Source organism: Sinocyclocheilus rhinocerous, unplaced genomic scaffold (genome assembly GCF_001515625.1).
Source record: "Sinocyclocheilus rhinocerous isolate Xijiao unplaced genomic scaffold, SAMN03320098_v1.1 scaffold625, whole genome shotgun sequence".
Lineage (NCBI taxonomy): Eukaryota > Metazoa > Chordata > Actinopteri > Cypriniformes > Cyprinidae > Sinocyclocheilus > Sinocyclocheilus rhinocerous.
In genome coordinates this window covers 460,042-487,783 of record NW_015646350.1, presented here as the reverse complement: position 1 = coordinate 487,783, position 27,742 = coordinate 460,042, and the positions used below count along the sequence as shown (strand labels likewise).

At 35.1% G+C, this 27,742-nt stretch overlaps 1 protein-coding gene and 1 pseudogene across 1 annotated transcript in view; both read right to left on the bottom strand.

Moving 5' to 3' along the window:
• tnnt2a (troponin T type 2a (cardiac)) overlaps positions 1 to 10,330 on the bottom strand; it is an 18,638-nt gene extending 8,308 nt beyond the window's left edge. The window contains exons 1-10 of the mRNA XM_016511374.1: positions 10,274 to 10,330; positions 10,020 to 10,058; positions 9,739 to 9,749; positions 6,058 to 6,108; positions 4,670 to 4,699; positions 4,207 to 4,231; positions 4,032 to 4,095; positions 2,535 to 2,651; positions 2,131 to 2,208; positions 1,935 to 2,042 (exon numbers count right to left, since the gene is read on the bottom strand). Coding sequence (XP_016366860.1) covers positions 1,935 to 2,042; positions 2,131 to 2,208; positions 2,535 to 2,651; positions 4,032 to 4,095; positions 4,207 to 4,231; positions 4,670 to 4,699; positions 6,058 to 6,108; positions 9,739 to 9,749; positions 10,020 to 10,051 — 516 coding nt within the window. The 5' untranslated portion in view covers positions 10,052 to 10,058; positions 10,274 to 10,330. The remainder of the gene's footprint in view (positions 1 to 1,934; positions 2,043 to 2,130; positions 2,209 to 2,534; positions 2,652 to 4,031; positions 4,096 to 4,206; positions 4,232 to 4,669; positions 4,700 to 6,057; positions 6,109 to 9,738; positions 9,750 to 10,019; positions 10,059 to 10,273) is intronic.
• Positions 10,331 to 11,567: 1,237 nt separating this feature from the next.
• On the bottom strand, positions 11,568 to 27,666 carry LOC107707371 (ladinin-1-like; annotated as a pseudogene).
• Between the last annotated feature and the right edge of the window lie 76 nt (positions 27,667 to 27,742).

Here is a 27,742-nt window from a genome sequence, read left to right as displayed (position 1 = left end):
ATAATATTTTGTTCGATGCGCCCTCTTGTGGCCTCAGGAGAGAAGCCAAAAGCTTTTCTTCACCCTAACTGAAATTATGCCTTTTTTAAATTCGAATATAATTCGAATATTGATAATATTTAAGTATAAAATTCGAATTTAGTTTTTCAGCCATTTTGACAGCCCTAATTGACAATGTATTTTAATAAAGCATTGATATTGATGATGTATTTTCTGTTTACCTATTTTAGTGTCTGTATATTTTAAAAATGCAAATCATTCTTATTTGCTGATTTCCTGCTCAAGAAAAATGATTATCAATGTTAAAAGCAGTTGTGCTGCCTAATATTTTGTGGAAACTGTGGTCTTTTTTTTTTTTACATTGTTTACCTTCTGCATGTAACCACCGAAGTGCAGACTGGTGAGCGTCTTCTTCTTCTTGGCGTCGTCCTCCGCTCTCTTTTTGGCTTCCTCTTCCTCTTTGCGAGCTCTTTCCTCCTGAACATTTGAAAACAGGAAAGGATTTGCAGAGCTAGTACCAGTTTGTGTCCATCAGTGTGAGGTTAGAGGAAATGTTTGCACTCACCTCCAGACGCTTCTGTCGTTCCCTCTCGCGTTCGCTGCAGATCCTCTGCTGCTCTGCTCGCTCGGAGCGCCGCTTCTCCTGCGGAGTCACTCACACATTACAACTTTGACAGCAGTTTCAGTGAGAGCTCACTCAATAAGAGCTTATGGGGGCGTTTATTCTTCAAAATGACAGAGCTGATTGATTTGACGCTTGTCTGTTGAGTCCTTTTCAGACTCATTCAGGCTTGAACTGACCACTAATAGACCTGTTAGAATATTTTTACTCTGGGTCACATGTTTGCCCCAATGATTGCATATTTGTCATTTCTCTGTTTTTGTCTTTAGGAATTAATAAATTTATGATAAGTATGTTTACATGGTAATAAGCAGCTGTGATGTAATGGGACAACATTGCTCACTCACAATCCTATCTTTAAGACTGATGAGTTCCTCCTCCTCCTTCTTACGGCTTTCAAAGTGAGCTTCAATCAGCGTCTGGAGCTCATTCAGGTCTTTCTCCATACGTTTACGATGGATATCCTGAGGGGGAAAACATTTGACCTTTGAGATTGTATCTGAGACGGTTTGCCTGACAAAATGTGCAAGTTCAGGTACACAGAAGCATAAATCAAAAGCTCATGCAGAAATTTGCATCTCGAAATGTCTGCATCCAGTGAAACATTCTGTTGAATTTATAGAATTGCTGGTTTCTACAAATCTTCTAATGCATGTTTTCGGTCGTCAAGATATTTCAGGACTTCAAAACATCTGTCTACTCTCTAATAAGTAAATGGGTCATCAGAGAATAGCTAGCCCCTTTCACACATACAGTCTTTACTGGTAAATTACCGTTAAGAGATCATGTGTGAACAGGACCTTTTCAAAAATACCGGTACATTCGTTTTGGCAATTTCACGGTATGAGAAGTTGTTCCTGCTCAAGAAAAATGATTATCAATGTTAAAAGCAGTTGTGCTGCCTAATATTTTGTGGAAACTGTGGTCTTTTTTTTTTTTTACATTGTTTATTTGAAATATTTTTTTTTTGTAACAAAGTGAAGACTTTTGATCAATTTAATGCATTTTTTCCTAAATAAAAGTGTAAAAAAAAAAAAAAACTTTTGAACAGTAGTGTAAATTATGATAGTTATGCATATTGTGTTTTAGGTGAATTTTAGAAATATGTTTCAGAAGTGCCATAGCTAATGGTTTAAATGTTTTTAATTATATACAATTTTAAAAGCCATCCCAGTCAAGTAGAAGATTGAATCTTCATCTCTGACATGGCCTTTTTTTATTTATTTATTTTTTTAAAATATTGTCAGATTTCTGTCACTAAACTCAAAAATGTATAGGTCTTTATCATACTCTCTCGTCTTTCAGCTCTGACCTTCTGCATGTAACCACCGAAGTGCAGACTGGTGAGCGTCTTCTTCTTCTTGGCGTCGTCCTCCGCTCTCTTTTTGGCTTCCTCTTCCTCTTTGCGAGCTCTTTCCTCCTGAACATTTGAAAACAGGAAAGGATTTGCAAAGCTAATGCCAGTTTGCGTCCATCAGTGTGTGGTCACAGAAAATGCATCCACTCACCTCCAAACGCTTCTGTCGTTCCCTCTCGCGTTCGCTGCAGATCCTCTGCTGCTCTGCTCGCTCGGAGCGTCGCTTCTCCTGCGGAGTCACTCACACATTACAACTTTGACAGCAGTTTCAGCGAGAGCTCACTCAATAAGAGCTTATGGGGGCGTTTATTCTTCAAAATGACAGAGCTGATTGATTTGACGCTTGTCTGTTGAGTCCTTTTCAGACTCATTCAGGCTTGAACTGACCACTAATAGACCTGTTAGAATATTTTTACTCTGGGTCACATGTTTGCCCCAATGATTGCATATTTGTCATTTCTCTGTTTTTGTCTTTAGGAATTAATAAATTTATGATAAGTATGTTTACATGGTAATAAGCAGCTGTGATGTAATGGGACAACATTGCTCACTCACAATCCTATCTTTAAGACTGATGAGTTCCTCCTCCTCCTTCTTACGGCTTTCAAAGTGAGCTTCAATCAGCGTCTGGAGCTCATTCAGGTCTTTCTCCATACGTTTACGATGGATATCCTGAGGGGGAAAACATTTGACCTTTGAGATTGTATCTGAGACGGTTTGCCTGACAAAATGTGCAAGTTCAGGTACACAGAAGCATAAATCAAAAGCTCATGCAGAAATTTGCATCTCGAAATGTCTGCATCCAGTGAAACATTCTGTTGAATTTATAGAATTGCTGGTTTCTACAAATCTTCTAATGCATGTTTTCGGTCGTCAAGATATTTCAGGACTTCAAAACATCTGTCTACTCTCTAATAAGTAAATGGGTCATCAGAGAATAGCTAGCCCCTTTCACACATACAGTCTTTACTGGTAAATTACCGTTAAGAGATCATGTGTGAACAGGACCTTTTCAAAAATACCGGTACATTCGTTTTGGCAATTTCACGGTATGAGAAGTTGTAACATTACTAGTAAATTATCGGTAATGTGCTCTGTGTGAACGCAGAACGAGATTACGTGAGAAGTTTACTCTGGGCCAATCATAACATTCTAATAGGGCTTTACCGGAAAAAAGACGGAACGTAGTTGTCTGTGTGAACAGTGCATTTTTGTATTTACCGCTAAAGTCATTCCGATAATTTTACAGCAATTTACTGGTATTACTGTGTGAAAGGGGCTAATATTTCAAACTCAGTCGTGCGTGTTTTTGGTGTAAAAACAAATTTGGTAAAAAATGAACCAGAGCCCAGGCAGAACTGCTTTAGAAAATACCCCAGATATTTAAAATGATAAGAAATTACATTACAGTAATTATAAAATTATAAATAAAGTTTTAATATATTAAATGATAATTGTTTTAATTATAAAATATCATTTTTATTATTATTTTGTTATCTTTTATTATCTAATATTTCATAATATCCTAGGCCTATCTGTTATATGACAAATACTACCATTTAAAAGTTTTGGGCTCAGATTGTATATTATTATTATTATTATTATTGAAGGAATTAATATTTGTATTAATAAAGCAATGGCGACTTAAATTGATTGATGCTGCTCTTTTGAAGTTTCTATTCATTAAAGAATCCTAAAAAAAATTTTTTTTTTTTTACTGGTTTTTATTTTTGCATTGTGTTTACTATTGTCCTCTTGCATTATCGACACAGGATTTTCCGGTTTAATACTGTAAAGCTGCTTTGACACAATCTGTTTTGTATAAAGCGCTATATAAATACAGTTGACTTGACATTCTAGAGTGGTTTGACATCCATCATTAATAAGAAAATAAAATGTGGAATCCACTTCAGTTCCGAAATCATATGGCAGATATGCTTAGAATGGCAAAGTGATGGCATGGTTATTAAAAGACAAATGCCAGTCTTGACCCATCATAACCAAAATAGTTTCATGGCGCTGTGGGTCTCTTGGTATGGTAATTTTACTCACATCAAAATCAACTCTTTCTCCATCTGGAATCTTTGGGGGCACCAGGTTCGGCAACATAAATGGTCTGGAAAATATAATGATGATGTTTCAAAATTCTGTATGAAATGAAAACAAGTGTTGTTGATCTTTAAAAAAAAAACATAAAACCAATCAATGGTTATTAATCTAAACTTACTTTAGGAATTTGGGTTTCGCCTCATCTGAAGAATCAAACATACAAACAACAGAAGCTATTCAAAGTTATGTGAGACACTTTTTAAAAGACTTTTTACTTTTAAAACTATAACGTGTTGCATATATGGTCAATCAGGCGTGTCTGATTATAAATATCTGAAGCCTAATTTGCATACATCTTCCCTCTGTGTTCTCATGGCAGTTATTGCACAATAGCCAACGGTTACAGATGAAGAAGAATGTGTCATTAAATCCGGGAACGAGATTATAACCAAAATACTGCTGTCTTATTTTTGATGGAATGAATGTTATCATAAGAGGATTTGGGATGATCTAAAGCTTTGATGAGATAGTTATCCAGAAGGGTGTGTGTCATAATACAGGTTTCTACATGTTTCAAACAATTACTTGAGAGCTGTAAATCTCAGGTTTCCTGTCTTTGCAGTGCAATAAAGAGCAAATACCTCCTCCATCTTCGGTGTCTTCTTCACCATCTGAAGGAAGGAAAGGAAAGGAGGTTACGGGTATTCAGCATCACTGACAGTCTCGCAGAAAACAGAGGGACAAAAATAGAAACTGATAACGGAAAAATGGTGGAAAAATCGCCATCACATACCAAACACTCGTCACTTCAACTCTACATAGAGCAGAATATTTGATTCATCCCATGTGTATTTGTCATGAGTTCAATTAAATGATAAACAGATGTACACAGAAAAAAAATAGAAATGCAACAGCTGATATATATATATATATATATATATTGAAAGGTAATGCATGTGTTTTTTGTGAATCTATTCTATTGGGGGGAAAAGTATGACTTTATTAAATATATTTAACCAGGCAATACATACAATTTATGTATAATTAATTTGTTTTTATCTTCTATAGAACAGAAAATAAGATATTTTGAAAAAAAGTAATCTGCTTCTTGTTTAACCCTTAATATTAATACATGAGAGGTTTGCATGAAGTTGGACAAAGTAGATTTTATATAGATTTCAATTAAATATTTACTTTTTTTTAAAAATGTACTCGTTTTAAAAAGTGTTATGATGGCTGGTCAAACTAGTGGAATTTGATTCAGTGCATTTTACTACATTAAACAACTTGATTTGAGACTGAATGGATCAAATTAATTTTGAAAGAAAAAAAATCTCTTTGCTTCAAAATATAATACCAAATTTTTCAATTCAATGCAATTTTTTCCATTTTGGGGCCCTAAAGTTTTTATGTTGTCAAGTTAAGTAAGCTAAGTAGGCTAAGTAAGCTTTACTATGATCGTCCATCATAACTTTTCACCTCAAAACTATTTTATTTGGAATAATATAAATATATAAATTGGTTTTATATGCTAAATGACTAAATGTAAATGTTTTGCTTTTGGAAGATAGTGGCATATTTTATTCTTATTTTTATATATATTTTTTTATTAATGTAAATATTTTTTCTTTTTCAGTCCAAGGGAATATGCCATAATTTTGTAGAGAAATTCCTGGTTACTTTAAATTACTCATAGTCTTTTTTAAAGAACTCTTCATGATCTCCTCACATTATTATTTTTGGTTTGTTTATTGACCAAAATCTCTTTTTGAATATTTTTAGCAGTTTATTTAATTTAAATGAATGAATAAATGAAAACTCTTCTCAACAGAACTCCGAATTATCTTTGCTTGCTTAAGTTATTGGAACAATTCAATGATCCGTTTCTTTTCAATTGTAAATTGTACGTTTTATAAATGATTTGTTACATTTTCTGGCAAAGTTGTCAGTATTCACAAATCGTTTATTTGGGCGATGTAGATCTGGTGGGCTTTGAGGTCAAACTGAGGGTCCCACCAACAGGACTCACCATGTTCCTGAGTGGTCTCTTCCTGTTCTCCTGCTTCCTCCTCATGAGCCTCTGAATATGGAGAAAGTTGAAGGATGGGTGTAGTTAGCATTGCCGTTAACTATGAGTCATTTGTTTCCCTTCATTAGGTATCAAATTACATAATTCCTTTGAATTTAGTCATTGCATCAATTTGAGAGTGTGGAAAATACAAACTCTAATAGAAGTATGTGTGTAAGAGTGTGTGATGAAGCTAATTTGGAAGATGTGAGTTAATTCCCGTGGGCAAAGGAGCTGTATACCAGCCTGGGCATGATGGGTACTGGTGGCAGGCTTGTTAGGTTAGGCATTCCTCAAATCTCTCAGATGGTTACACACTTACACACAGCAATAAACACGTCTCTACCCAGCTGCACAACTGTTGTCTATGATATAAATGCGCCGGCATGTCTGAATTTGTACCACCCTTAAAAAGTATTGTTGTTCGGATGGTAATACCATACTTTGAGTTAGTTCCTTTCCTCAAATCTGATTGACCAAGCAGCATTCGAAAAATGTGGATCATTGTTAGACTGTTCATTTTACATTGATACTGTATGAGTCATTGAAGAATAGAAAGAGCTTTAGTAATAACTAAGGGAAAAATTACTATAAAGCAAATTTCTTGTTAAAAATTAAATCAAAATATGAAAAAAATGGCCTAAAACCTACATTTATTTCTTGATTTTAGTTAAATCATGGCCATATGCTGCCTATGGAAGCAGCATTGTTCAGTTTTTGAATGCAGCCTATGAGGGAATCGTTGAATTATTCACTTCACCAATTTGTTCAAAAACACTCATTCTGAGTACTTTGCTGAGTACTAGGGTTGTGACGGTGAGGACATTTTCCCACCGGTTAATCGACGTGTGACAACACCGGTAATACCGGTATCAACGCGGAGGCGGGCGTTCCCTCTTTTCCTGGCTTTCCTTGGCTTTTAAATATCTTGTAAAAGCGGCGTGCGCATTTTACTTTCACTTTGAAATAGCGGCAATTCGGAGTAAAGCAATTGTTCATTTTTAGTTCGTTTGAATTTTCCCTCTTTTCCTCGCTTTCCTTCGCATTTTAAAGAGCTTAAAAGCGCCGTGCGCATTTTACTTTCACTTTCGAATTAGCGGCAGGTCGGCGTCAAAGTTGACACAAAGTTTAAATAAAGTAAAAATCAGCAAACAATGTGGAACCAATTAAATAAGAAACGAATGTTTAAAAAAAAAAACTTCCAAAATCACCTTAGATAAACGGCAAAAGTCAACAGGCTTTTCAAAATCCAAAATATTGCCAAACAGGCGCTTTTGCATCTCGTTTCGAAACTAAATCATCCGCGATCGTCTTGTCTGTCTCACCTCACTCTTCTTGTCAGTCAGCTCGACTCACTCTCCTCACTGGATAAATTAAATCTGATCTGTGATGCGACTGTCGTTCGGCACGCTGCATTGAGCAGCCGCGTTCAGTTTTTAATTGTAGTGTCTGTTCTTTTACTGTACTAAATTATTTTTATTACTATAAAAAATCAAAACGACGGTGGGGGTCGGTGCCGCGGTGGGCAAGTGACATAACCGGTGTTGCGGCTTAACAACGTTATCACCGTCAGCACCGTCTATCGCGGCAAGCCTACTGAGTACTATATCGGATTTTGCTGTGGATGTGTTTTGAAACTATGTTCTTTGGCAGAGCAAAAGCAGACAAAGAAAGTATTGTCTAAAAATTAAGATGCGTTACATTAGCAAAATTTCTTAGGCAGAAAAGGTCCATTGTCTATTGTCGATAGTGTAGTGACATATGAAGCATGGCTCGCACAGAAGTTGCTTTCAAACCAAGCAGCTTGCTTTTTGGTAATTGTGGCAAATTTGCATCACCAAATTGAACTTGAGGGAAATCTGTGTGAAATTCCCAGCCGTGTGGATTCCTATTGAAATTACTGTAAATTCACTGAACAATGGTAAATACTGTATGCCTGCACATTTTCAGCCAAAATCCAGTCGTTTCAATTGGAATCCACACTTTTTCATGGGGTGCAAAATTCGCTATCGGTCATTTCATACTGTTGCTCTGTTAAATTTTGTAGGTGAAATCCAATAGGAATCTGTTCAGTCTGGAGTTTCGCATAAGAGTGAAAACACAGATTTCCCTACACAGATTTCGCTAATTTTCATGTTGGTCACACAAGTTTGCCACATTGAAATTTGCCACTGCATAATAAAACCAGCCCCATTGGTTATCAAAATCGCATTCCGGGGGGTCAAAACCTCCTTCCAGGGGGTTCCACCTAGGTTGAAATGTTCCAAGGGGGTGGGGGGTTTCGCTTCAATGGGCAGAAACCCACAGAAATAGTATAAAAGTAACCCAATTCAATGGGAAAACCAAGGACTTGGCAACACTGATGTTGACCAACATAAAACTGTTATAACTTTAAGTATAAGCTGTGTTTCATACATCTCTACACTATTGACAATGAACATTTTTGGCCCACGAAATTCTGCCTAAATTTCAGTAACCTTTGACTTCTTGTTTATTATACAACTGTTCAGATGAGGTCACATTTACTGTTGCTCAGAGAAATTTGCAGGCAAAATCCAGACATTCCAATAAGAATCTGCGTGATTGGGAGTTTTGAGTAGGGGTGAGAAAGTTCCCCATGAGGATTTCGCTCATTTTCAAATTGGGTGTGTGAATTTGCCGCGCTGAGTGACTTCTATGGGAGCGGTCGCTATTTTTTGACATCAACCAATATCTCTTTTTATCCTGCAAAATTTCTCTGCAATTTTGCTAATGTGGCGGCACCTTTAACACAGTCACAATCGTGCTGCTGTTGCGAATATCGGCGGTTAGGCCTATTACCTTTTGCAACCTCAAAACAGCAGCTCTCTTGTTCATGCAAAAATTTGTTTAAATATACCCTGCGATGATTTCCATTTTCATGTATCATGTTATTTACTCACAGAATGCCATGGTACATATCCAAAAATATGGTATAACCATGCTACCATAGTATTTTTTAGTGTTAGTGAATGGCTTGTGCCCTTTGCCTTTAGCAGATAACTACCTTCCTCATGCTGCACCTCCTCCTGCACCTCCTCCTGTTCCTCCTCCTGCTCCTCCTCTTGCACCTCTAAGCCACACCATGCAGGTTAGGTGAGTAAACAAACAAAAACACGTCACAGAGATGGAAGCTAGGAGGTCTGTTCACACTGAAAGACAGTAATGGATTAGTGATGATATGCAGATGCTTCAGAACTCTCTGCTCTATTCCATATGTCTCATTTTTGGGTGTGTTTTGTTGAAAGCTTACTAGCAGAATACTGCTGCAACTCACAAGAAAAACTCCGCTTTCACGCTCATAAATCCATGTGACGGGTCACCATATCTTCCGCACTTACACGCCAGAATATTTATGATTTTTGTTTTAATCTGCCAAGGTGTAACATATGCCGTGCAAAAACCTGATCAACTGGTATTTTTGGTTTTATTGAAGTATTGTTATATCAACCCTGTTGAAAAATGTTGTATCTTTAACATATATCACCATATAGTCGGCAGCTTCACTTTTCTAAAACTATGTAGCTGCAAGGCCAATATTTACAACCTATTTTAAAAACAAAAACTGTATTTTCTTGTTTACAGTGGAAGTATGAAAGTAATATAATGAAACACAAGACTTACCCTCCTGCTCCCTAGAGAACAAGACAGAATAGTGCTGTTATTTCCATTGTTCTCATAGCTCAAGTACCTTCCCAACAGCTGCCTGAACTCTCAGATTAAATCAGATGAGTGGGATATATGACAAGCAGATGCTACTAAAATAACCTATAGCACTGTAGTATACAGTTAATGCACAGTATTCTTATTTAAAAAACGTAATATTACTAGAAAAGAAACATCGTAAGAGACAAATCTGTCACTGATGGATGGATGATTATTGAGCAATGAACTGGAACACTTACTCGTACTCCTCCACTTCTTCGTTGTCTGACATTTTTACTCTGTAAAAAAAATACATTAAAAAAAAATATATATTTAAAAGAATAATCAATATCATAAGTGATCCAAAAACACACATTTTTGTTTTTCTAAACATTCTAAAAATTCAGTTCTTTTTTTGTTGTTTTTATTCTAATTTGAAATGCACTTTTTGTACTATTATACATCCATTTTTCTGTACATAATACATCAGTAATATGCTACATAATACTCTTACCTGATATACCAGCAGAGATGTGTGAAGGAAGGCTGTCTGTCTGAGAGGCGTGCTCTGGCTCTCCTCTTGATTCTTATATGATCTCATATGCTGGGGCTCATGCATCTCACTCACTGTGGTTATTTTTACCCTCAGAGATAAGTGGAGAACAGTCGTGCAAACACTCCCTAAAAGGCCGCTGTCATTGTTATGGTGCAGAGAATGGCAATGGCTAATGTCCATATCAACACGAGTCTCTTAGAGGTGTCCTCTGATAACACGTGGGACTGGTTAGTCTCTGACCGGTTTGACTCACTTCATGGCACCATGCTTACCATTCCACATCTCCCTCACGCCAACAGCCTGAGATCGCACCACGCTCAGATGTACAGTTTAGTTTGTACCCAAGATCAAGCTATGTTGGAAGGTTTAAAACAGTTTCAAGGTTAGTTTGAACTTAGACCTTATGTTGTTTGAATACCTAAGTATGTTGAAGAGAGATTAATTTTTATTTATTTATTTTAAGGATTTAGGCCTTGTTAGATGTTGGGAGTTTTCTATGCTGTTGCTAGTGTGCTTTGGGTGGTTACTAGATGGTTGTTCGAGAGGGACACTTTGATATTCATGTAACATGTAGCTCAAAGATTCGCACAAAAAAAAGGGAATACAGTATGTGGAAAATAATGTGTTTTTTTTACTTTAAACCGCATAAACACATTTCATTACACCAAATACACAAAATAATGTTCTTTTTAGCAACGTCATATGACCCCTTTAATATTACTAATAATAATATTATTAATGACAAAATAGTATTAATGATAACATTTTTGTTAATTGTTATTATTTTGAAAATTATTATATTTCTTATTTTAATAAAGTCATATACCTTCAAGCCTCCATCATTTAAACACTATTTTTTATATAACATGAAAAATATTTCTTCTAGCATTTCATTAAAACACGACACAACATAACAACAACAACAGTATTAACAATACTTTTTAAAAAATAATTAAATAAATATTTAATTATAATGCCAATATAACTAAATTATTTTAGCATGTCGTTACTGAAAACATGAGACAACATAACCACTGATAATATTATTATAATACATTACCAATATTATAATTAGTATTGTTGGTAATATTAAATTACTGTTGTTGTTGTTGTTATTAATAAAAATAAATACAATTGTATTAATAATACCATTATTATTATTATTATAAAATGTAATATTTCCTATTTTCACAAATTCACATCCTCATAAGCCTGCAATCATTTGAAAACATGAGACAACATAACTACTGGTATAAAAATTTTATTAATCTACAGCATAACCCTTCTGGGCAGAAAAGATAATTACATGACAGGTCGTTCAGCAAAAAAAAAAAAAAACGTAGGCTTTGATTGAGTTGGAATGGATTGAAGTCAGTTTTCAAAGGGCTTGATAGAACACATTTTGCCATTTAGATTACATCTAAATTACATTTCCTTATTATGACTTAAGTCTCCGGCAAGTTGAAACAACAGCAGTGAGAGCATAGGTCAGCTTCAGCGCATGATTCCCGCTTCATTACAAATTAATCATCAAGTTTATTTAGAGTAGGTTCATTTAAACAGACATTCATGATATTACAGTTGTACCTTGGACTGTTATGAGTTATGGCTGAGGTCACAGATTATGCCTCTTTCTTCTAATAACTTACTTATCAACTGCACAAATATCAAGGCAGAGGAGTGTCTTACACCAACACAAAGAAGCTGTATGTTTGTATTCCTGCTGTCAGATAAACCCTGTGATGTTCAGTTTCTGTGTTAAGACCCTATAATACAGTCCTGTTGCATTCCACAGTCCATTAGTACACACATTCACAACCAATAACGTAAGCCTTGAATATACCCAAATAATGTAGATCAGTACTACACCTTAAAAGTGCTGAGGAATTAGCCAACGTAAAGTAGCAGACGGAAAGGGAGTTTAGAGACAATCCTTGGCACTGACTGTCTGAAAGAGTCGATCAAGCTTCCTTCAAAATCTTCAGACTCTGCAGAGATGCATTATGAATCTCATTAAAGCTGTAATGCAGAAAAAAACCTGGATACAGTGATTTGTTAAAATTAAAATGCACAAATTATCTTAATTACAATTATTACTGTGATGAATAATACAACTTTACAATTAAATAATACAATTTGTGTTATTATAATGAGAAACGTGTATGCTTAAATGAATATAAATTCCTGTATAATTTTGTATGTCTTCTGTACATTTTTTAATGATGAAATATGAGTCAGACATTTTTTCATCACAGTGGTCCTTCTCTATTTTTATTGAGACGCAAACGATCACCTCACTTTGTCTTTATCCATGAGAGTGTCACTTGTGGTCCTGGTCTTGTCCTCTTTCAAACAAACTTTTCTTAATGGAGATGTTCACATGTCTCAGATCCTGAGCATAAACAAATGAGAATCAGTATTATGTATTTTAAGCTTTTAACTCATTCATGTCAAGTTTTGCAAGAGGCTTCCACATTACATGTGACACAACAAGCCATCAGCACCACAGACTTAGACTGCAATCTGAATGGGTGGACATTTCGTCTCAAAATAAAAACGAAAGAAATATGGATTAATATACTGCATAAAGAAAGTGAAACCTGTTTTAGGGCTTTTCAAATTTTTATTTTATTTTTTTGTATTGCAACAGTATTTTCATGACCGCTGATCACACTTTCAACACAACTATGAGATGAGGATGATGATGGTGGTGATGATGATGATGACACGGTAAATGTTTTCTTCTGAACCCAGCGATTAATTCGATCAGAGATTCCCGAAGAAAAGCTGCGAAATTCCTAAAACAAAGTAAACGATCTTAACAAATGATTGAATGGTCAGTTCAGATGAGCTCACACAAGTGAATAAATAACCCATTTTTCAGAGACCGAATGGTCCTCACCTGTTTGGAGAACACATGGCTTCGGTCAGATTCCTCCTGTTCTTTCTCAAACAGCTCCCTCTTCCTTGACACCTCATTAAATGTAAGCTCATGCCTACATAATGCAGCCCTTACCAAAGGACTATGAGATGAGGATGATGATGGTGGTGATGATGATGATGACACTGTAAATGTTTTCTTCTGAACCCAGCGATTAATTCGATCAGAGATTCCCGAAGAAAAGCTGCGAAATTCCTAAAACAAAGTAAACGATCTTAACAAATTATTGAATGGTCAGTTCAGATGAGCTCACACAAGTGAATAAATAACCCATTTTTCAGAGACTGAATGGTCCTCACCTGTTTGGAGAACACATGGCTTCTGTCTGATCCCTCCTGTTCTTTCTCAAACAGCTCCCTCTTCCTTGACACCTCGTCCGCTAAACACACAGTCTGGTGCACCACTGGGGATTTGGATATTTCCCATTTCTAAAAGTTGGATAGAGCAATACATTTCTCAAGCACGATTTCGTTTTTCTTACATTCAGCAGTATCTGGTGCTGTTCACAAAATGGGCCTAAAACGCTTTCAACAAGGTACTTAGCCTGAAAAATATTTCATAATTTTCTGAATTTTATTCAAACTTAATATTATATTATCTCCTTTATTTCTTATTGATTGCAACAATAGAATATTTGGGACACATCTAAATGCAGTTTAAAAACTGTATTTATGTGATTTTCTAGAAATTAATATAAAAATTAAATGGATAAAATCTACCATAAAACAAAAGAAAACTATTTTAGTTTTGGCAAACAGACATTTTATGTGTTTTAAAACTAGCAACCTTTTATGCTACGTTAATTTTCTGTTAACAGTTTCAGGGTTTCTGCAGGTTTTATGTAAGACTTTAAAGACCTTTTTAAGAAAAATGTAAGGAATAAACTGGACCGAATATGTCAGTATGGTCTCTAAATTGAAAATACAACATCCAACAGATCTCAGAAAAAAAGAAAGAAAAAAGCTGATGACTTGAATTGCTCTGCTGAGTCACAAATACCAACAAATATGAAAATATATTTACCTGCACTTTCTGATCACACTGCAAAAAAAGTTGTGTTCTTCCTCTGAATTTTTTGTCTTGTTTTCCAATGCAAATGTCCAAACAAGCTTAAATCAAGAAGATACATGTACCGGAGATGCAAAATGACCAAATAAAGTGAGGTTATGATTAAAACAAGAACAAACATCTGCCAATGGGCTCAGAACGATCTACTTAATTCAAATGAAAAGGTTTTAATATCCCACTGACAGATTTAAATTTTTCAGCATAAACTCATTTATTTTTGTTCAGTTTTTCAGAAAGCAAGACTTCATATCTTCAATTTGCATCTTGAGTAAATGTATCTTGATTTAAGAATGTTTAGATACATTTATTAGAAAGCAAAACAAAAATACTGAGCAAGATATTTCGCTTTTGTTTTTTTGTTTTTTTACAGTGTATGCAACATTTTATACCATGTCTTTGTGAATTTAAGACTTTCTGCTGCAATTTAAGTTCTCACAAACACATAGTTCTCACGAAATAAACAACAACAACGACAACAAAAATGCATTTTTATCTATAATGCATTTTAAAAAATCATGGGACAACTTTTTTGTTGTTTCAGATGAACTTTGTGTAATATAACATACATAACAAGTATATACAACATAAGTATAGAAAGATTATATGAATATAAGTTTCTTGGTGTGATTTTACACCATAAATTCTGCTGGAAACCGCACATAAAACACGTCAAAGCAAAATTGGCAAAGATAGCAATACTGAATAAACCAAGATATATTTTGGACAATAAAGCAATGCATGTTTTGTACATTAAACTTATATTACCGTATTTGAGTTACTGTGTGTAAATCTGGGGAAACATTTACAAAACTAATGCATATTACAAAAGAGAGCAATTAGAATCTTCAATACCGTTGGACATTTGGAACAGACAAATTCTTTATTTTTAAAGTCACATATATTGAAGTTCATTGATGTGGTTAAATTTAAGACGGCACAAGTCATGTTCAAAGCAAGAAATTCTTTACTTCTGGGAAATTTACTAAAAATGTTTATGGAAAGGCAGGGTGGGTATAATTTGAGAGAAGAATTAAACTTTAAAAAGCTTAAAATAAGAAGAGCTCTAAAAAGTATGTGCATTTCTGTTTGTGGGGTGAGGTTGTGGAATGGTTTGGAGCAGGTGTTAAAACATTGTACAAATAATAAACAGTTTAAAAAAGTTGTATAAAAATAGTATCTGCTAACAACGAACAATGATATATTTATCTAACATTAATAAATTATGTAAAAGATAATAAGTCTGATCACAACATATAATCAGTGCTGTTAATAGTGTTCACTGTTTGCTTGAAAGCATTTCATTAACTAACTGTATGATTTTTACTGTACTTTTCTGCCGTATTGACATCACCTTGACAGAGTCACCACTGATAAGCTACTCCTAAATGTAATGTAGAAACTTTCATTTTCTGGGAAGCTGCTTTGCAACGATTTGTACTGTGAAAAGCGCTATACAAATAAACGTGAATTGAATTGAACTGAATTGAATTGAAAAATAGAGTTACCATATTCAGATAATAATCATATTTTCTTTAGGTCATTCATTGTGCATAAAATGCAACACTAAAAGAGAATATTTCTTGAAGATGTACTGTAAATGTTTTAATCAGCAGAACATCTGTTAAAGGTGAATTGTGAACAACTGTTGAGTCAAATTAAATTGCATGTCATTTGCAATTAAATGAAAATGTATTACGGGTTAAATTTATAATAAATGCAGTTAACTGAACTTTAGAGTGCTTTTTTTAGTGCTTTTAGAGTGCTTTTTATAAACTCATTTAAGTAGGACTTAAGTACATTTTTATAAGTAATTTCAGTTTTTGAAATAAGCTTAAAATGCAATGCCAAATATACTGGCAAGCGTTTATGGTAAACTAAAATATACTTTAATGTCATTTTCTATTAAAACTTGACTGTCATGTATTTAAATATATTTTAAATTGCACATTTGTAATGATGAAGTTGCAATGTCCAAGATTTAAAATATATTAACTTGGCTATTAACTAGATTTAAAATGTAATCTTGAATAACAAGCTACAGTTTAAATTATAATCAAGTACTTTACATGTGCTTTAGTATGTTAGTCAACACATCAAAACATGTGCACTTAAAGCACAACAAAAGATTATTAAAACAATTATTTAAATTGTATTTAATATAAATATTTTAATTTGACATTATTACAAATTGCACTTTTTAAAAGTGTACTTAAGTGTGTTAAGAATCAATCATGAAAGTAAACTTAAATACACTTAAGTGGCCTCATATTTCATTAATATTATATTATCTGCAAGCACAGTAAAAGAAAAAAAAACTATATACTCTAAGATTGAAATATATTCTAAGATTTAAAGTACAAGTGCACATTTAGTACAATTAAGCACACTTCTTTTTCCGAAAGGTAATACTTTTAAAAAAAACGAAGCAAAATTTCACATGCACATTTCTTTTTTTTTTATCTGTGTGTTTGTTTATCAGTACCTTCTTTGTAACGGCATGTCTTCCTCCTTCTTCTTCATCATCTGAAACGGATAATGACACTGAGGCACAAAGCAGTACAGTCTGTCTCTGTGTGTGTGTGTGTGTGTGTGTGTGTGTGTCTGTTGTGTTAGTCAAATATTTAACAAATGAGTCCTGACAGCACATGGCATAAATAATGAAAGCTGTATAGGACGTATCACTTCAAGGTTATTGACACAAGCAAATTTGACAGTATAGTGGCCTGCTGCATACTCTCCACATGAAATGCAAATGTTGACACTGTATTATGTACCATCTTGACTCTCATACTTAATTAGCTGGTGTATCCATATATTCAAATGAGAGCTTTACCCTGAAGGACACCGTTCTGGAGCTCTGTCGTGTGAACGCAGGTTTCGCAGCTGGTTCGAAATTGCTCGGTGACCCATTTTCATGTCTCTGTGCACACATGCAAAATAAAATAAGGCAGTAAGAGGAGAAACTGTGAGAGAATGCATAATGAATTACACAAGTATAATCAGTGAATAAATGAAGTCTTTTTAGATCTCTAGAATTGACCCAAATTATTCTGGAGTTAATTCAGTTGCTGAATGTGGTTGTAACTCCCGTAAATAACAGAATTAAAGAGCCATTTGAGGAATGACAACCATACTTTAACTGCAGTCAAGATTTCATGTTTAATTCAGTGTGTTGCTTACTGTTTCTTTTTAATTATTTGTGAGATTTACTAGTAATTTCTGGGTGCAAATAGTTTCAAACACTCTAAAAAAAATGATTTGGAAGTTGTAAATAAAACAAAGGTTATTTGAGTATATTTCACAAGAAATTGCTACTTCATTCTTTCTACTTCAAAATGTCATGTTTAATTCAATGTATTATTTGTCATTTATTTGAAACGTTCACTCAGAAATTGCTGACAATTTCACAAATAATTACAAAGTCAATCCTACTTCAATTTCTATTCTCAGTAAAAAAAAAAAATCAAAGTTGTAAATAAAACAAAGATTATTGCTTCCTGTTTTAAAAGAAAGTACTATTTCAGTCTTTCTGCTTCAAAATGTCATGTTCAGTTCAATGTTATTTGCCGTTTAATTGAAACTTTCACTCAGAAATTGCTGGCAAATTTCACAAATAATTACAAAGTCCGTTTTTTTTCAGTTGACACTGTAAAAAATGTCTTTTGAAACTGTAAATAAGACAAATATTACTAGAGGTTTTTTAAAATAAAAAAAAAACTATTTCAGTCTTTCTACTTCAAAATTTCACATTTAATCCAGTGCAATTTCTTTGTAATTAACTGTGAAATTTACTAGCAATTTTTGAGTGAAAACTGTTAAACTAAATCCTACAGTGTATATGGTCCCCTTTATTGTATATCATATCTGTGAAAATCTCCTGCTTTTTTGGCCGCAAGTATAACAGTAAATGTCATAGCATAAATGTTCCCCTAGAGGGAGCCCTAACATCATTCTTCTTTAGTACATTATACTATTCTTTAAAGTACCATATATATGCCACTGGTACATATATATGTCAACGTACCATGGTATCACCATAGTAATGTTTGTAGGGAAACTATGGTCGCACTCTCCTGTTTCGCCTGTACATACTATGTACTTGTTTTAGTAATTACAAAATCTGGGTAATAGATAACCCTGAACCTACCCCTCATATTGTTAACCCACTTACCTACTTTTTTAGGTAAGTTAACTGTAAGTACACATACTGTAAAATAAAGTGCAACTGAAACTGTACTAAACAAGACAGCAGTGCTGTTTGTGTGAATCTGTGGCTGTCTCACCGCTGTGTCTCCATTCGGTGTGGGGCTCATAGAGCCGGAATGGGCGGGGCTGTGAGGTGACTCCGCCCTCGGAGACTGAGGGGGCGGAGACTTGGGGCTCAGAGGAGAAACCAGTCTGCTGGTTGCTGAGGGTGATGTGGGACTCTTATTAAAGGAGACGGAGAGAGAGCTGATCAAAGAGAACAACAGTACGATATAATTTGAGCAGGGCAAAGATTGTGCTTTCATTATCATAGTGAGCAACTGCAAACATCTGATTGTCAAATCAGAATGTCTCCAGTGATGGAAATAATAAAAGAGCTGGGTTTACACTACTGTGAGCCCAACAGCTAATTCAAATGTTTAGAATAGTTAGAAATGTAGTACCTCACAAACTTTCGGGATGCTTTCGGGGGAGTTTGGGAGTTTGTTGAATCTTGGTTCGTGCCTCCATTTTCGTGCTATAAAAAGACAAAAAAATGCGATTGAGTCTGTAAATGAAAATGAGCTGGGCAGTGTTAACCTGGGAAATGTGTTAACCGGTTTGTAGGCAGGATTGCTTTGTGATGGAAATGTGTCAAGATGAACAATGCCGTGCACAGCATTTTGCCTCACTGCTGGAGAATTCATCAGTTATGTGCGGCCTTATACTGTTGTCAGGTGCTTGTTTTTAACTCAGCTGTTACATAATAGGAAATAGTTTTTGCACTGTTGCCAGACTTATAATTAATTCAATATAATCTTATCTTTTGGTTTGCATCCACCAAGTTCCAGATGAAAAGAGAAAATAATCAATGTAAGTAACTTTCAGCAAGTACAGTTTTTTTTTATTCATTGGATTATGCAAAAATAGGCATTAACACAAACACAATATATATTGAATATTATCACTAAATAATATATTAAATATTAAACTTCTACAATGATTTTCCAACAAAAATAACTTTATTCTGATAAGTTTAGGGTCAGTGAGGTTTTTTAAATGTTTTTCAAAAGTCTCTCATGCTCACCAAGGCTGCATTTACTTGATCAAAAATTCTACAAACAAACAACTGTTTTCTATTTTAATATGCTCAAATGTTATTTATTCCTGAATTTTCAGCATCATTACTCCAGTCTTCAGTGTCACATGATCCTTCAGAAATCATTCTAATATGCTGCAACAGTGATATTGTTAACGATTCTTTGATGAATGGAAAGTTCAAAAGAACACCATTTATTTGAAATAGAAATCCTAATCAGCATTATATGTATTCTGTTACTATATTATGTCTTCACTGTCACTTTTGATCAGTTTATTGTGTCCTTGCTCAATAAAAGTATTAATAAAAAATCTAACCTTTGAACTGTAGTGTACACCATTACATTTGTACTGTGATGCAAGACGTTGGTCATGCCACCAACCTCAAACCGAAACTCTTAAAATGGATAGACATCAAAGATATTTCCAAACAATTTCTGAGAAAATCTTTAAGAATTTCGTAGTCCGAATTTCAATTCAGGCACATTTTATTTGAGATCACATAACATATTTAGAATTATTGGCTGACATACTGTAAATGGCTGTTTTGGTAGATGCTGGTAACATTGTTTCGAACAAACATAAGCTGATAAATAATTCAAACTACAGATTCATAATTACAGTGAAATACTGCGGTTTAATTAAAAGAAACATTTTAAGACATTTATTTTGGTCCTTTAATAGTTCTTCAGCATTGCTGTGCATTTGGTTACAGACTGCACTGGCTGAGAATTCATCTTTGTTTTTAAAGCTTTCACAGAAGTGACGGCACACTTCAGAAGTGGGTCAAATGACTTAATGTTCTCTCATGTGGAGGCCCTGTAGGTGTGTGTAAGAAAGACTGGGCCTCCCGCAGCTCTTTCTGATACGCCTGTAGATGATTAATTACACACTCTAGAGAGAGAGCTTAGAGCAAGCTGATGACCTCTGACCCCTAGCCACATGATGAAACCTGTCAGATTTACATTGCGCAGAACTGACACCTTACAAAACAACAGAGATAACAGAGAGGAGATCTTATGATTAAACCACTGCAAAACAAGTTCATCCAACAAGTTCATTTTCACTTCGAGAACATGTCTGTGAATGACAAACACAATGAGACGCTGATACCGTGAACTCGATACAACAAGACTGTTTCACTCTCACTGTCCTACTATATATAGCACCTAATGGGTAATGCTACAATGTCATTTGCAACATTAATGTTCCCCTGCTGTGAGAACTGATGCATAACCCTATCAAAAAAACAAGATCCCAGTTCAGGTTACAACCTTTGCAAAGAATATGCCTTGCCAAAACATACAAAGGTTTAAAGTGGTTTATATAAAGAAGTTATTCATAATTGCTCTTAATGGCAAAGTATTTGTTATACCAACAAACGCCAAACCATACCAAGCCCAATAGTACAACCATAAATGCTGGATTTAAAATGCTTTATGACACTGTACGTTGATTCCAGTAGAGTCTGATGTTAATATGTCAAACCTACAGTGATACACTAATGGTGTGTTCACACCAGACGCGAATGTAATTATTCGCGTGAGTAGATTACAAACAAAGTCAACGCAAAGACGCGAATATAGGCGAATTCGCTATGCGAAATGGTGACGCGTTTGCCGCGAACGCGCGATATTCGCCTCAATCGCGTCTTTCGCGCAAGTTAAAAAATTTCAACTCGAGCGGAAAATTCGCACGATGGGTTCTCGCGCAAGCTAATCAGTGAAGAGCTTCTTGACACGTCCAGTCGAATCAGACAATAGAAGAGAGCATTATACATCCCGCGAGTAATCTAGAGCGAGTGACGCGATGCGCATATTCGCTTCGCGTCTGGTGTGAACACACCATAATAAGCATAACAATTACAGCAAATGCAGATAGTGGGTGAAATAGTTTACCTTATGGTGTGTTACACCAAACGCGAATGTAATTGTTCGCACGTTTGGCTTTCCATTGTATTTGGGACTTTTTGACAACAGGTACAAAACAGCGATTGTAGTTATCTCCATCATGGTTGATCACGCTGTTTTTATTCGCACGAGTGACACAAAAAACATCCCGCAAGTAATCTAGAGCGAGTGTCTGGTGTGAACACACCATTAGACTCTGTACTTTATTAAATATAATCATTTCTCTTGAATATCTATTCAAAGAAAAAAGAAATCCATCCTGAAATCTCAAAGAGACTTTTCCTCTCCCTTAAAACAAGATTTGATCAAGTGGTGTTTACGAGATGTATATAGGTCATATAAGATATTGACCCATGCCTTTTTGCTTAAAGGTGAAGATCCAACTCTATGCATGTCCAACTCTATGCATGTTCTGCATTCTTTTTTATGAAGTACGCTCACTTAGGGACTTGTTTAGTAAGATTTTTTCAGAAAGGATTTTAGAATTTTTATCATGTTAATTTAAAAAATCTTGCATATTTTAAACTGCTGTTTTTTTTTCTGTTTGCTTGGTTTTTCTGTTTTGTGTTTATGTAACTCTTGTGTTTTGTGTTTATTTTGTGTTTATGTAACTCTTGTATTATTGCAACTCAGTTTTTGCCATCAAGATAGCCTCAGATGCTGACATGGCAATAAAAATAAATAATAACTACTACTACTACTTAAAGGAAAAAAAATAAAAAACATAATTGTTTATTGTCCGCTGATGAAGTAGTTGGTAGATTTTGGAACTGATATAAGGGGAACTTAAATTAATTGAAATAAGACAAATGTTAAAATAACTACAAGTCAATATATGTCTTATGTTAATTAACCTCATCAATAACATTTATTTAATTTTTTTTCTTGTAAGAACCACCAGGGTTCCCACAGTCGTGGAAAACTTGAATAAATGACTAATGTGATTAAATGTGATTTCTAGACCTGGAAAAGTCACGTCAATTAATAAAATCCTAAAACTCCATGGGAAATTTTATAATCAAAATACATTTTTCTAGTTATGCCAAGATCTAAAATATCTTATTGGGTACTATAAAAGTTAAATAAAAATCATAATCAATTGGAAATCATAATCAACTGGAATACGCATGTCAATTTATTGGTTAAATAGAGTGAGAATCTTAAAGAACATGCAGCTTTAAATTTCTGGAGTTCTTAAATTGAATTTACCGAAACTAGGATTGTCTGGCTTTCGAATATCCTGGAGTCACCCTAGCAGTACATAGTTCGGATGTCTCTCTTATCTGACCCATCCATTATTTCATGTACTGAAGTCTCTACTAATGAGCTGATGAGTTGATTCAGATGTCTTTTGATTAGGACGAGTCTGAAAACGTGTAGTGATGGGGTGCTTCCAGAAACAGGGTTGGGAAACATTGTTGTGGACACTGCGGGAAACTGAAGTCAAAACAGTTGAGAACCACTTCTCTAGTGTTCATTGGCCAGTTGGCCACAGCTTTCGGCTGATGACAATATATCAGTCTGCCATCAGTCTGAATTTACAATGACAGTGCTCTCAAAGTTGTCAGCTCATTGGTTGTGGAACACATCTACTGTTTCAGTAATCCCAAACTGACCTCAGAACACTTTCACTGCAAACATCCTCTAAAAGCATCACATCACACAGAAGAACCACTGTACATTGAGAACCCATGTCTTCCTACCTTCTCCTGTGTCTCTGAGTCTCTGGAGTTGGCGGGAGGTTCTGGTGACATGAAGGTCTCCACACAGCGCTGCACGCTCTTGAAGAGCTCCTCGTCCTGCTGTTCCCCCAGCAGCTCCACATGGGGCTCCTTATCCGGGCTACCCTCTCTGCCACCATCATCTTCCTCCTTATTCTTCCTCAGGGTTTCAACGTGCCTCATCCTCCGCCGTTCGTCACGGACTCGCAACATCTCCACAAAATCCAGCTGCAGCTGGGCCAGACCGCCACCGGAGTCGCCAGCATCAGCAGGCTCGCTAACACTGGAAACATTATATTAGTGAGACGTCGTTTAGAGTGTTGACGCCATGTTGGCTTTTGAAAATTCATTTTCATGCATTCATACGGGGTTTAAGACTTTAAGGGGTTAAAACCTTGTGGAAATATAAGTACACTTCAGCATATTTTTAGAAAGACGACTTATTAGAGAAATAATACACTTTAAAATAATATAAGTGTAAACTGAATGCATTGTTTTCGAACACTTGCATGTTAATTGAAATTAAATGAAAATGTATTATAGTTTAAATGTATATTAAATGCAACTTCAGAGTGCTGTTTTTGAACCACTTTAGTAGGCTACATCTTTATATGTAATTTCATAATTCTGTTTTCTTTGAAATAAGTGTACTGCTGAATGTACTGACAAGCACTGATGGTAAAATAAAACATACTTTAATGCCATTTCTATTGAATCATTTAAATATATTTGTAATTATACATTTGTAATTATGATATACTTTTAAGATTTGAAGTACGCTACAAGTGCACATTTAATACAAATTATTTCACAAGGTACTATGCAGACTGTTTTTTACACGGAGATGACAGCACTACTAAACTGAGATGATCTTTTTTCCTGTTCCCCTCCATGGGGGTCAGAATTCCATTGTCTTTGTTCTTTTAAAGTACTTTGATAGATTCATCACCCATTTCTGCCACTGGGAGACATTTTGGAACATCAGATGAAACTATACTTGTAAACTTAACTTGTTAATCAGACAAGACACTTATTTTGGGGCAAACTGCTTTTCTTGATAAACATGGGCAGTGTCCACATATGGTATTATGAGACCAAATTACAACATTACATGTAGATCCTATTCATATTCGCTTTTATGATACCATAAACCTTTATCTAAATCTCTCTGAAGCGCTCATCCTTATGTTCTGTAAGGTCAATTGCTTCATGCAAATATTTAACACAAAATTTGCATAAATTTGATATATATCACTGAGTCTCAAGCCAATTACAGCTCTTAAGCAATTTGAAGTGGAAAGAGAGAGCCTTAATACTTATTTGCCTTAAATACACCATTAATGTTGTCTAGAGTTGGGTTTTCTCTGTAATTTTGTCCTTTTTTGATCTCGCACCTACTGGTTTGTGGTTTGGTCTCTTCAGTGGGACTTTCATCCGTGTCTGCTGTAGACTCCCTTGTCTTCCTCCTCTTCTCTCTCTCCACCTCTTCCTCATCCTCCACAGTCCACTGTCGAGCCAGCCTGAAGATCAAACACATCACACATTTAAAACGCATATAAACGTACTGTTTCCAGCATTCCACACTCTAAAAAATGCTGGGTTAAATACAACCCAGTGCTGGGTAAAATAGGGACAAACCCAGCAATTGGGTTGTTTTGACCCAGCGGTTGAGTTAAATGTTTAACCCAACCTGGGGAGTAACCCAACCGCTGGGTCAAAACAACCCAATTGCTGGGTTTGTCCCTATTTTACCCAGCACTGGGTTGTATTTAACCCAGCATTTTTTAGAGTGCACTTTTCTTTGAACACTGATGCTAAATGATAGGTAGACACTAAGGTAGATTGTCTTATACTACTGCATCCCCAAAATATAGTTTTGCCCATATTGCCTAAAAGCTTTAAAAACATTGGAACTTTTGGCTCCAACCACTTTCGATTTCAGTGAAACATTATAAAAGCATTTAATTCAAATTTTCATTGAACTGATTTAAAGCTCTATTCACATGGAGGCAAAAGGAAAGAAATGGCAGGGACGTGCTGAGCTGCTGACTACTGAAATCCATCCTGTCAGTCTTTCTGAAAGTATGAGAAGATGCATTACGATCAAAGGTCTCGATGATATATCCCAGAGGTGAACTATTGTATTTCAGGTTGAAAACAGTGTTTCATTGTGCAATAACTGGTTTGTCAAGCTCTGTTTTGGTTAAAGGATACTCAATGCCTTCAGTCTGAAAGCATGACATTACTTTCCATATGAGTGCATTACACTGTCAAAATAATCACAACCTGCAGCACAAACTCCAACTGCATTTTCAGTTTTTATTTCAGTCATAAAGTTGTCGTCCAAAATGCACATGATGACGATTGTAAATTTGGAATATTATATTGGAAGTGTTGCCCTGGGTGCTATATTTCTGAAACTTAAGTGCCCTTTTGGCTTTTTTGCTTATTTCAAAATCTTAAGGTTTGATTTTTTAAATTAGTATTATTATTTTCATTTACAACATTTAGAGCGAAGAAATAAAAAAGTAGAAACCCTAACAATAACTGCATTCCACTTATAGTTCTGATACTTCTAAGTGCAAATGTCCATAGCACAAGCATTCATAACATCAGTATAAACACTGACACCTCAGCATCTGCAACCTGTCAGAACCCGCAAAAACCGTTCAGACCAAACAGAATAAACGCTAAATGTATATTTCAATCTACTTACGTTGACAAAGCAGACCAGTTTTTCCGGCTAATAGACATTATTTTTGTGTTGTTGTGTTGAAGTCGGTTGGAGTGTGAAGTGTCGCGCTCTTCGCGGTGTCTGTCTGTGAGCCACCTTCACCAGAGCCGCGTCACCTGACCACCACCATCACGCGGCGCTCGCATCAGACATCTTCAGTCTGCATACAACATGTATTTTATCCACTATGTCCGTGTTAAAGCCTTTGAGCAGCTGCGTGTGTGGACGAAGAAGAAGGAACACTACAGCACGACAATCACTACGCAGGAACGCTGTCTTTAGAAATAACATAAGTAGGATATTGGGATTCATAAAAAACTTTAAAGTACATAAAAAAAAGAGGGAGAGGTTGGTGGATTGGGGATGTAGAATAAGTAAACAAACTATAGCTAGCCTACTTAAGAAAGAAACCTCAAAACATATGTTGTTTTAGTTATGTGACATGTCAAAAAGCTAGAAGCAATATAATAAATGGCCAAAAATATATGTTATAACTAAAATATATTGAAATATTATTATTTTCCTTATATATTTTTAGGATATTTTAACTAAATAACTAAAATATGACTTGTAACCCCAGAGAAAACTCAAAACGTGTATTGTTTTAGTTAAATAAAATGTCAATTACATACCTACATACAGTTTGGATGAGCTTTTTGTGCTTTTTATATTATGTGTTTAATTTCAGCACTGCAAGTCAGGATTATAAGCTTTCGTAAACAATAATTCGCAGCCAGACTATCAGAAAAACATGCCAAACTGAGCATGGGAATCTTTTGGAGAGATTAAACGTATATAATGAGCCTTGTACATCAACAAATATTTCTCATTGTTTATCCTAATAATGCACTGGTACACCTTCCATTGACTCTTCCTAATAACTGAATATTGACATAATAAAAGATAAACTAAGCTAGTAATTATTTACTTATTGGCCATTTGCACCAATGCTGAGCAGTTGCAATGAATTACAATATCAGCGACATCTGAAATAACAGTATATCTGGTATTTAATAGTATATTTAGTATAAGTTGTTTGTTGGCATGTGAACCGCTCCAATAACTGGTTTAGGCCATTCACGAATGAATCATTCAGTGCGATTTGCAAACTGATTCAATATGTTCATTGAAAAGAATCAGCTCGTTCACAAATCAGACATCTTTATGATGTGTTAAAGCAGGAGCTGAACTCTAAAGTTTGAAATAACGAGGAATAATATGTTTTTTTTTATGAAGTAAAAGGTTCAATATTATGCTTCAGAATGGAGACAAGTAAAAGTAAAAATGTAAAAATACTGTCCACTGCTGGGTAATCGACGGCATGCGACTGATGCAGTTCAAAGACATTCAATTGAGCATCCATTTAATTTGCTGGTTTCACTACACTATTGAAGAATTTCTCTTTTGTTGCGTTTCATCTCTCTGATCAAATAAATACAATTAAAAAAAGGTTATTTCCACTGAAGTCAACTACACATCCACACAAAAGCTTTTCTTCTAGTGTACCATACACCCAACCTGCATTATATTCAAGACAAACGCTGAAAAGAATGAACATTGTCACTGCGCTCTAAAATCGTTGCCTTTTACTCCTCCGCTTCATGTCCCATGAGCCTCTGCCTTTCAAACAGCTGCTTCTGGTGATGTCAACCTTCTGTCTGAGCTCTGTTAAGCTCTGAATAGTCAGGGTACATTGTTTCTTTTCATTGCCTATTGCTCGATCCACAACTTGTCCAAGTGCCAGTCCAGATAGAAGGTTAGAAGGTTAGT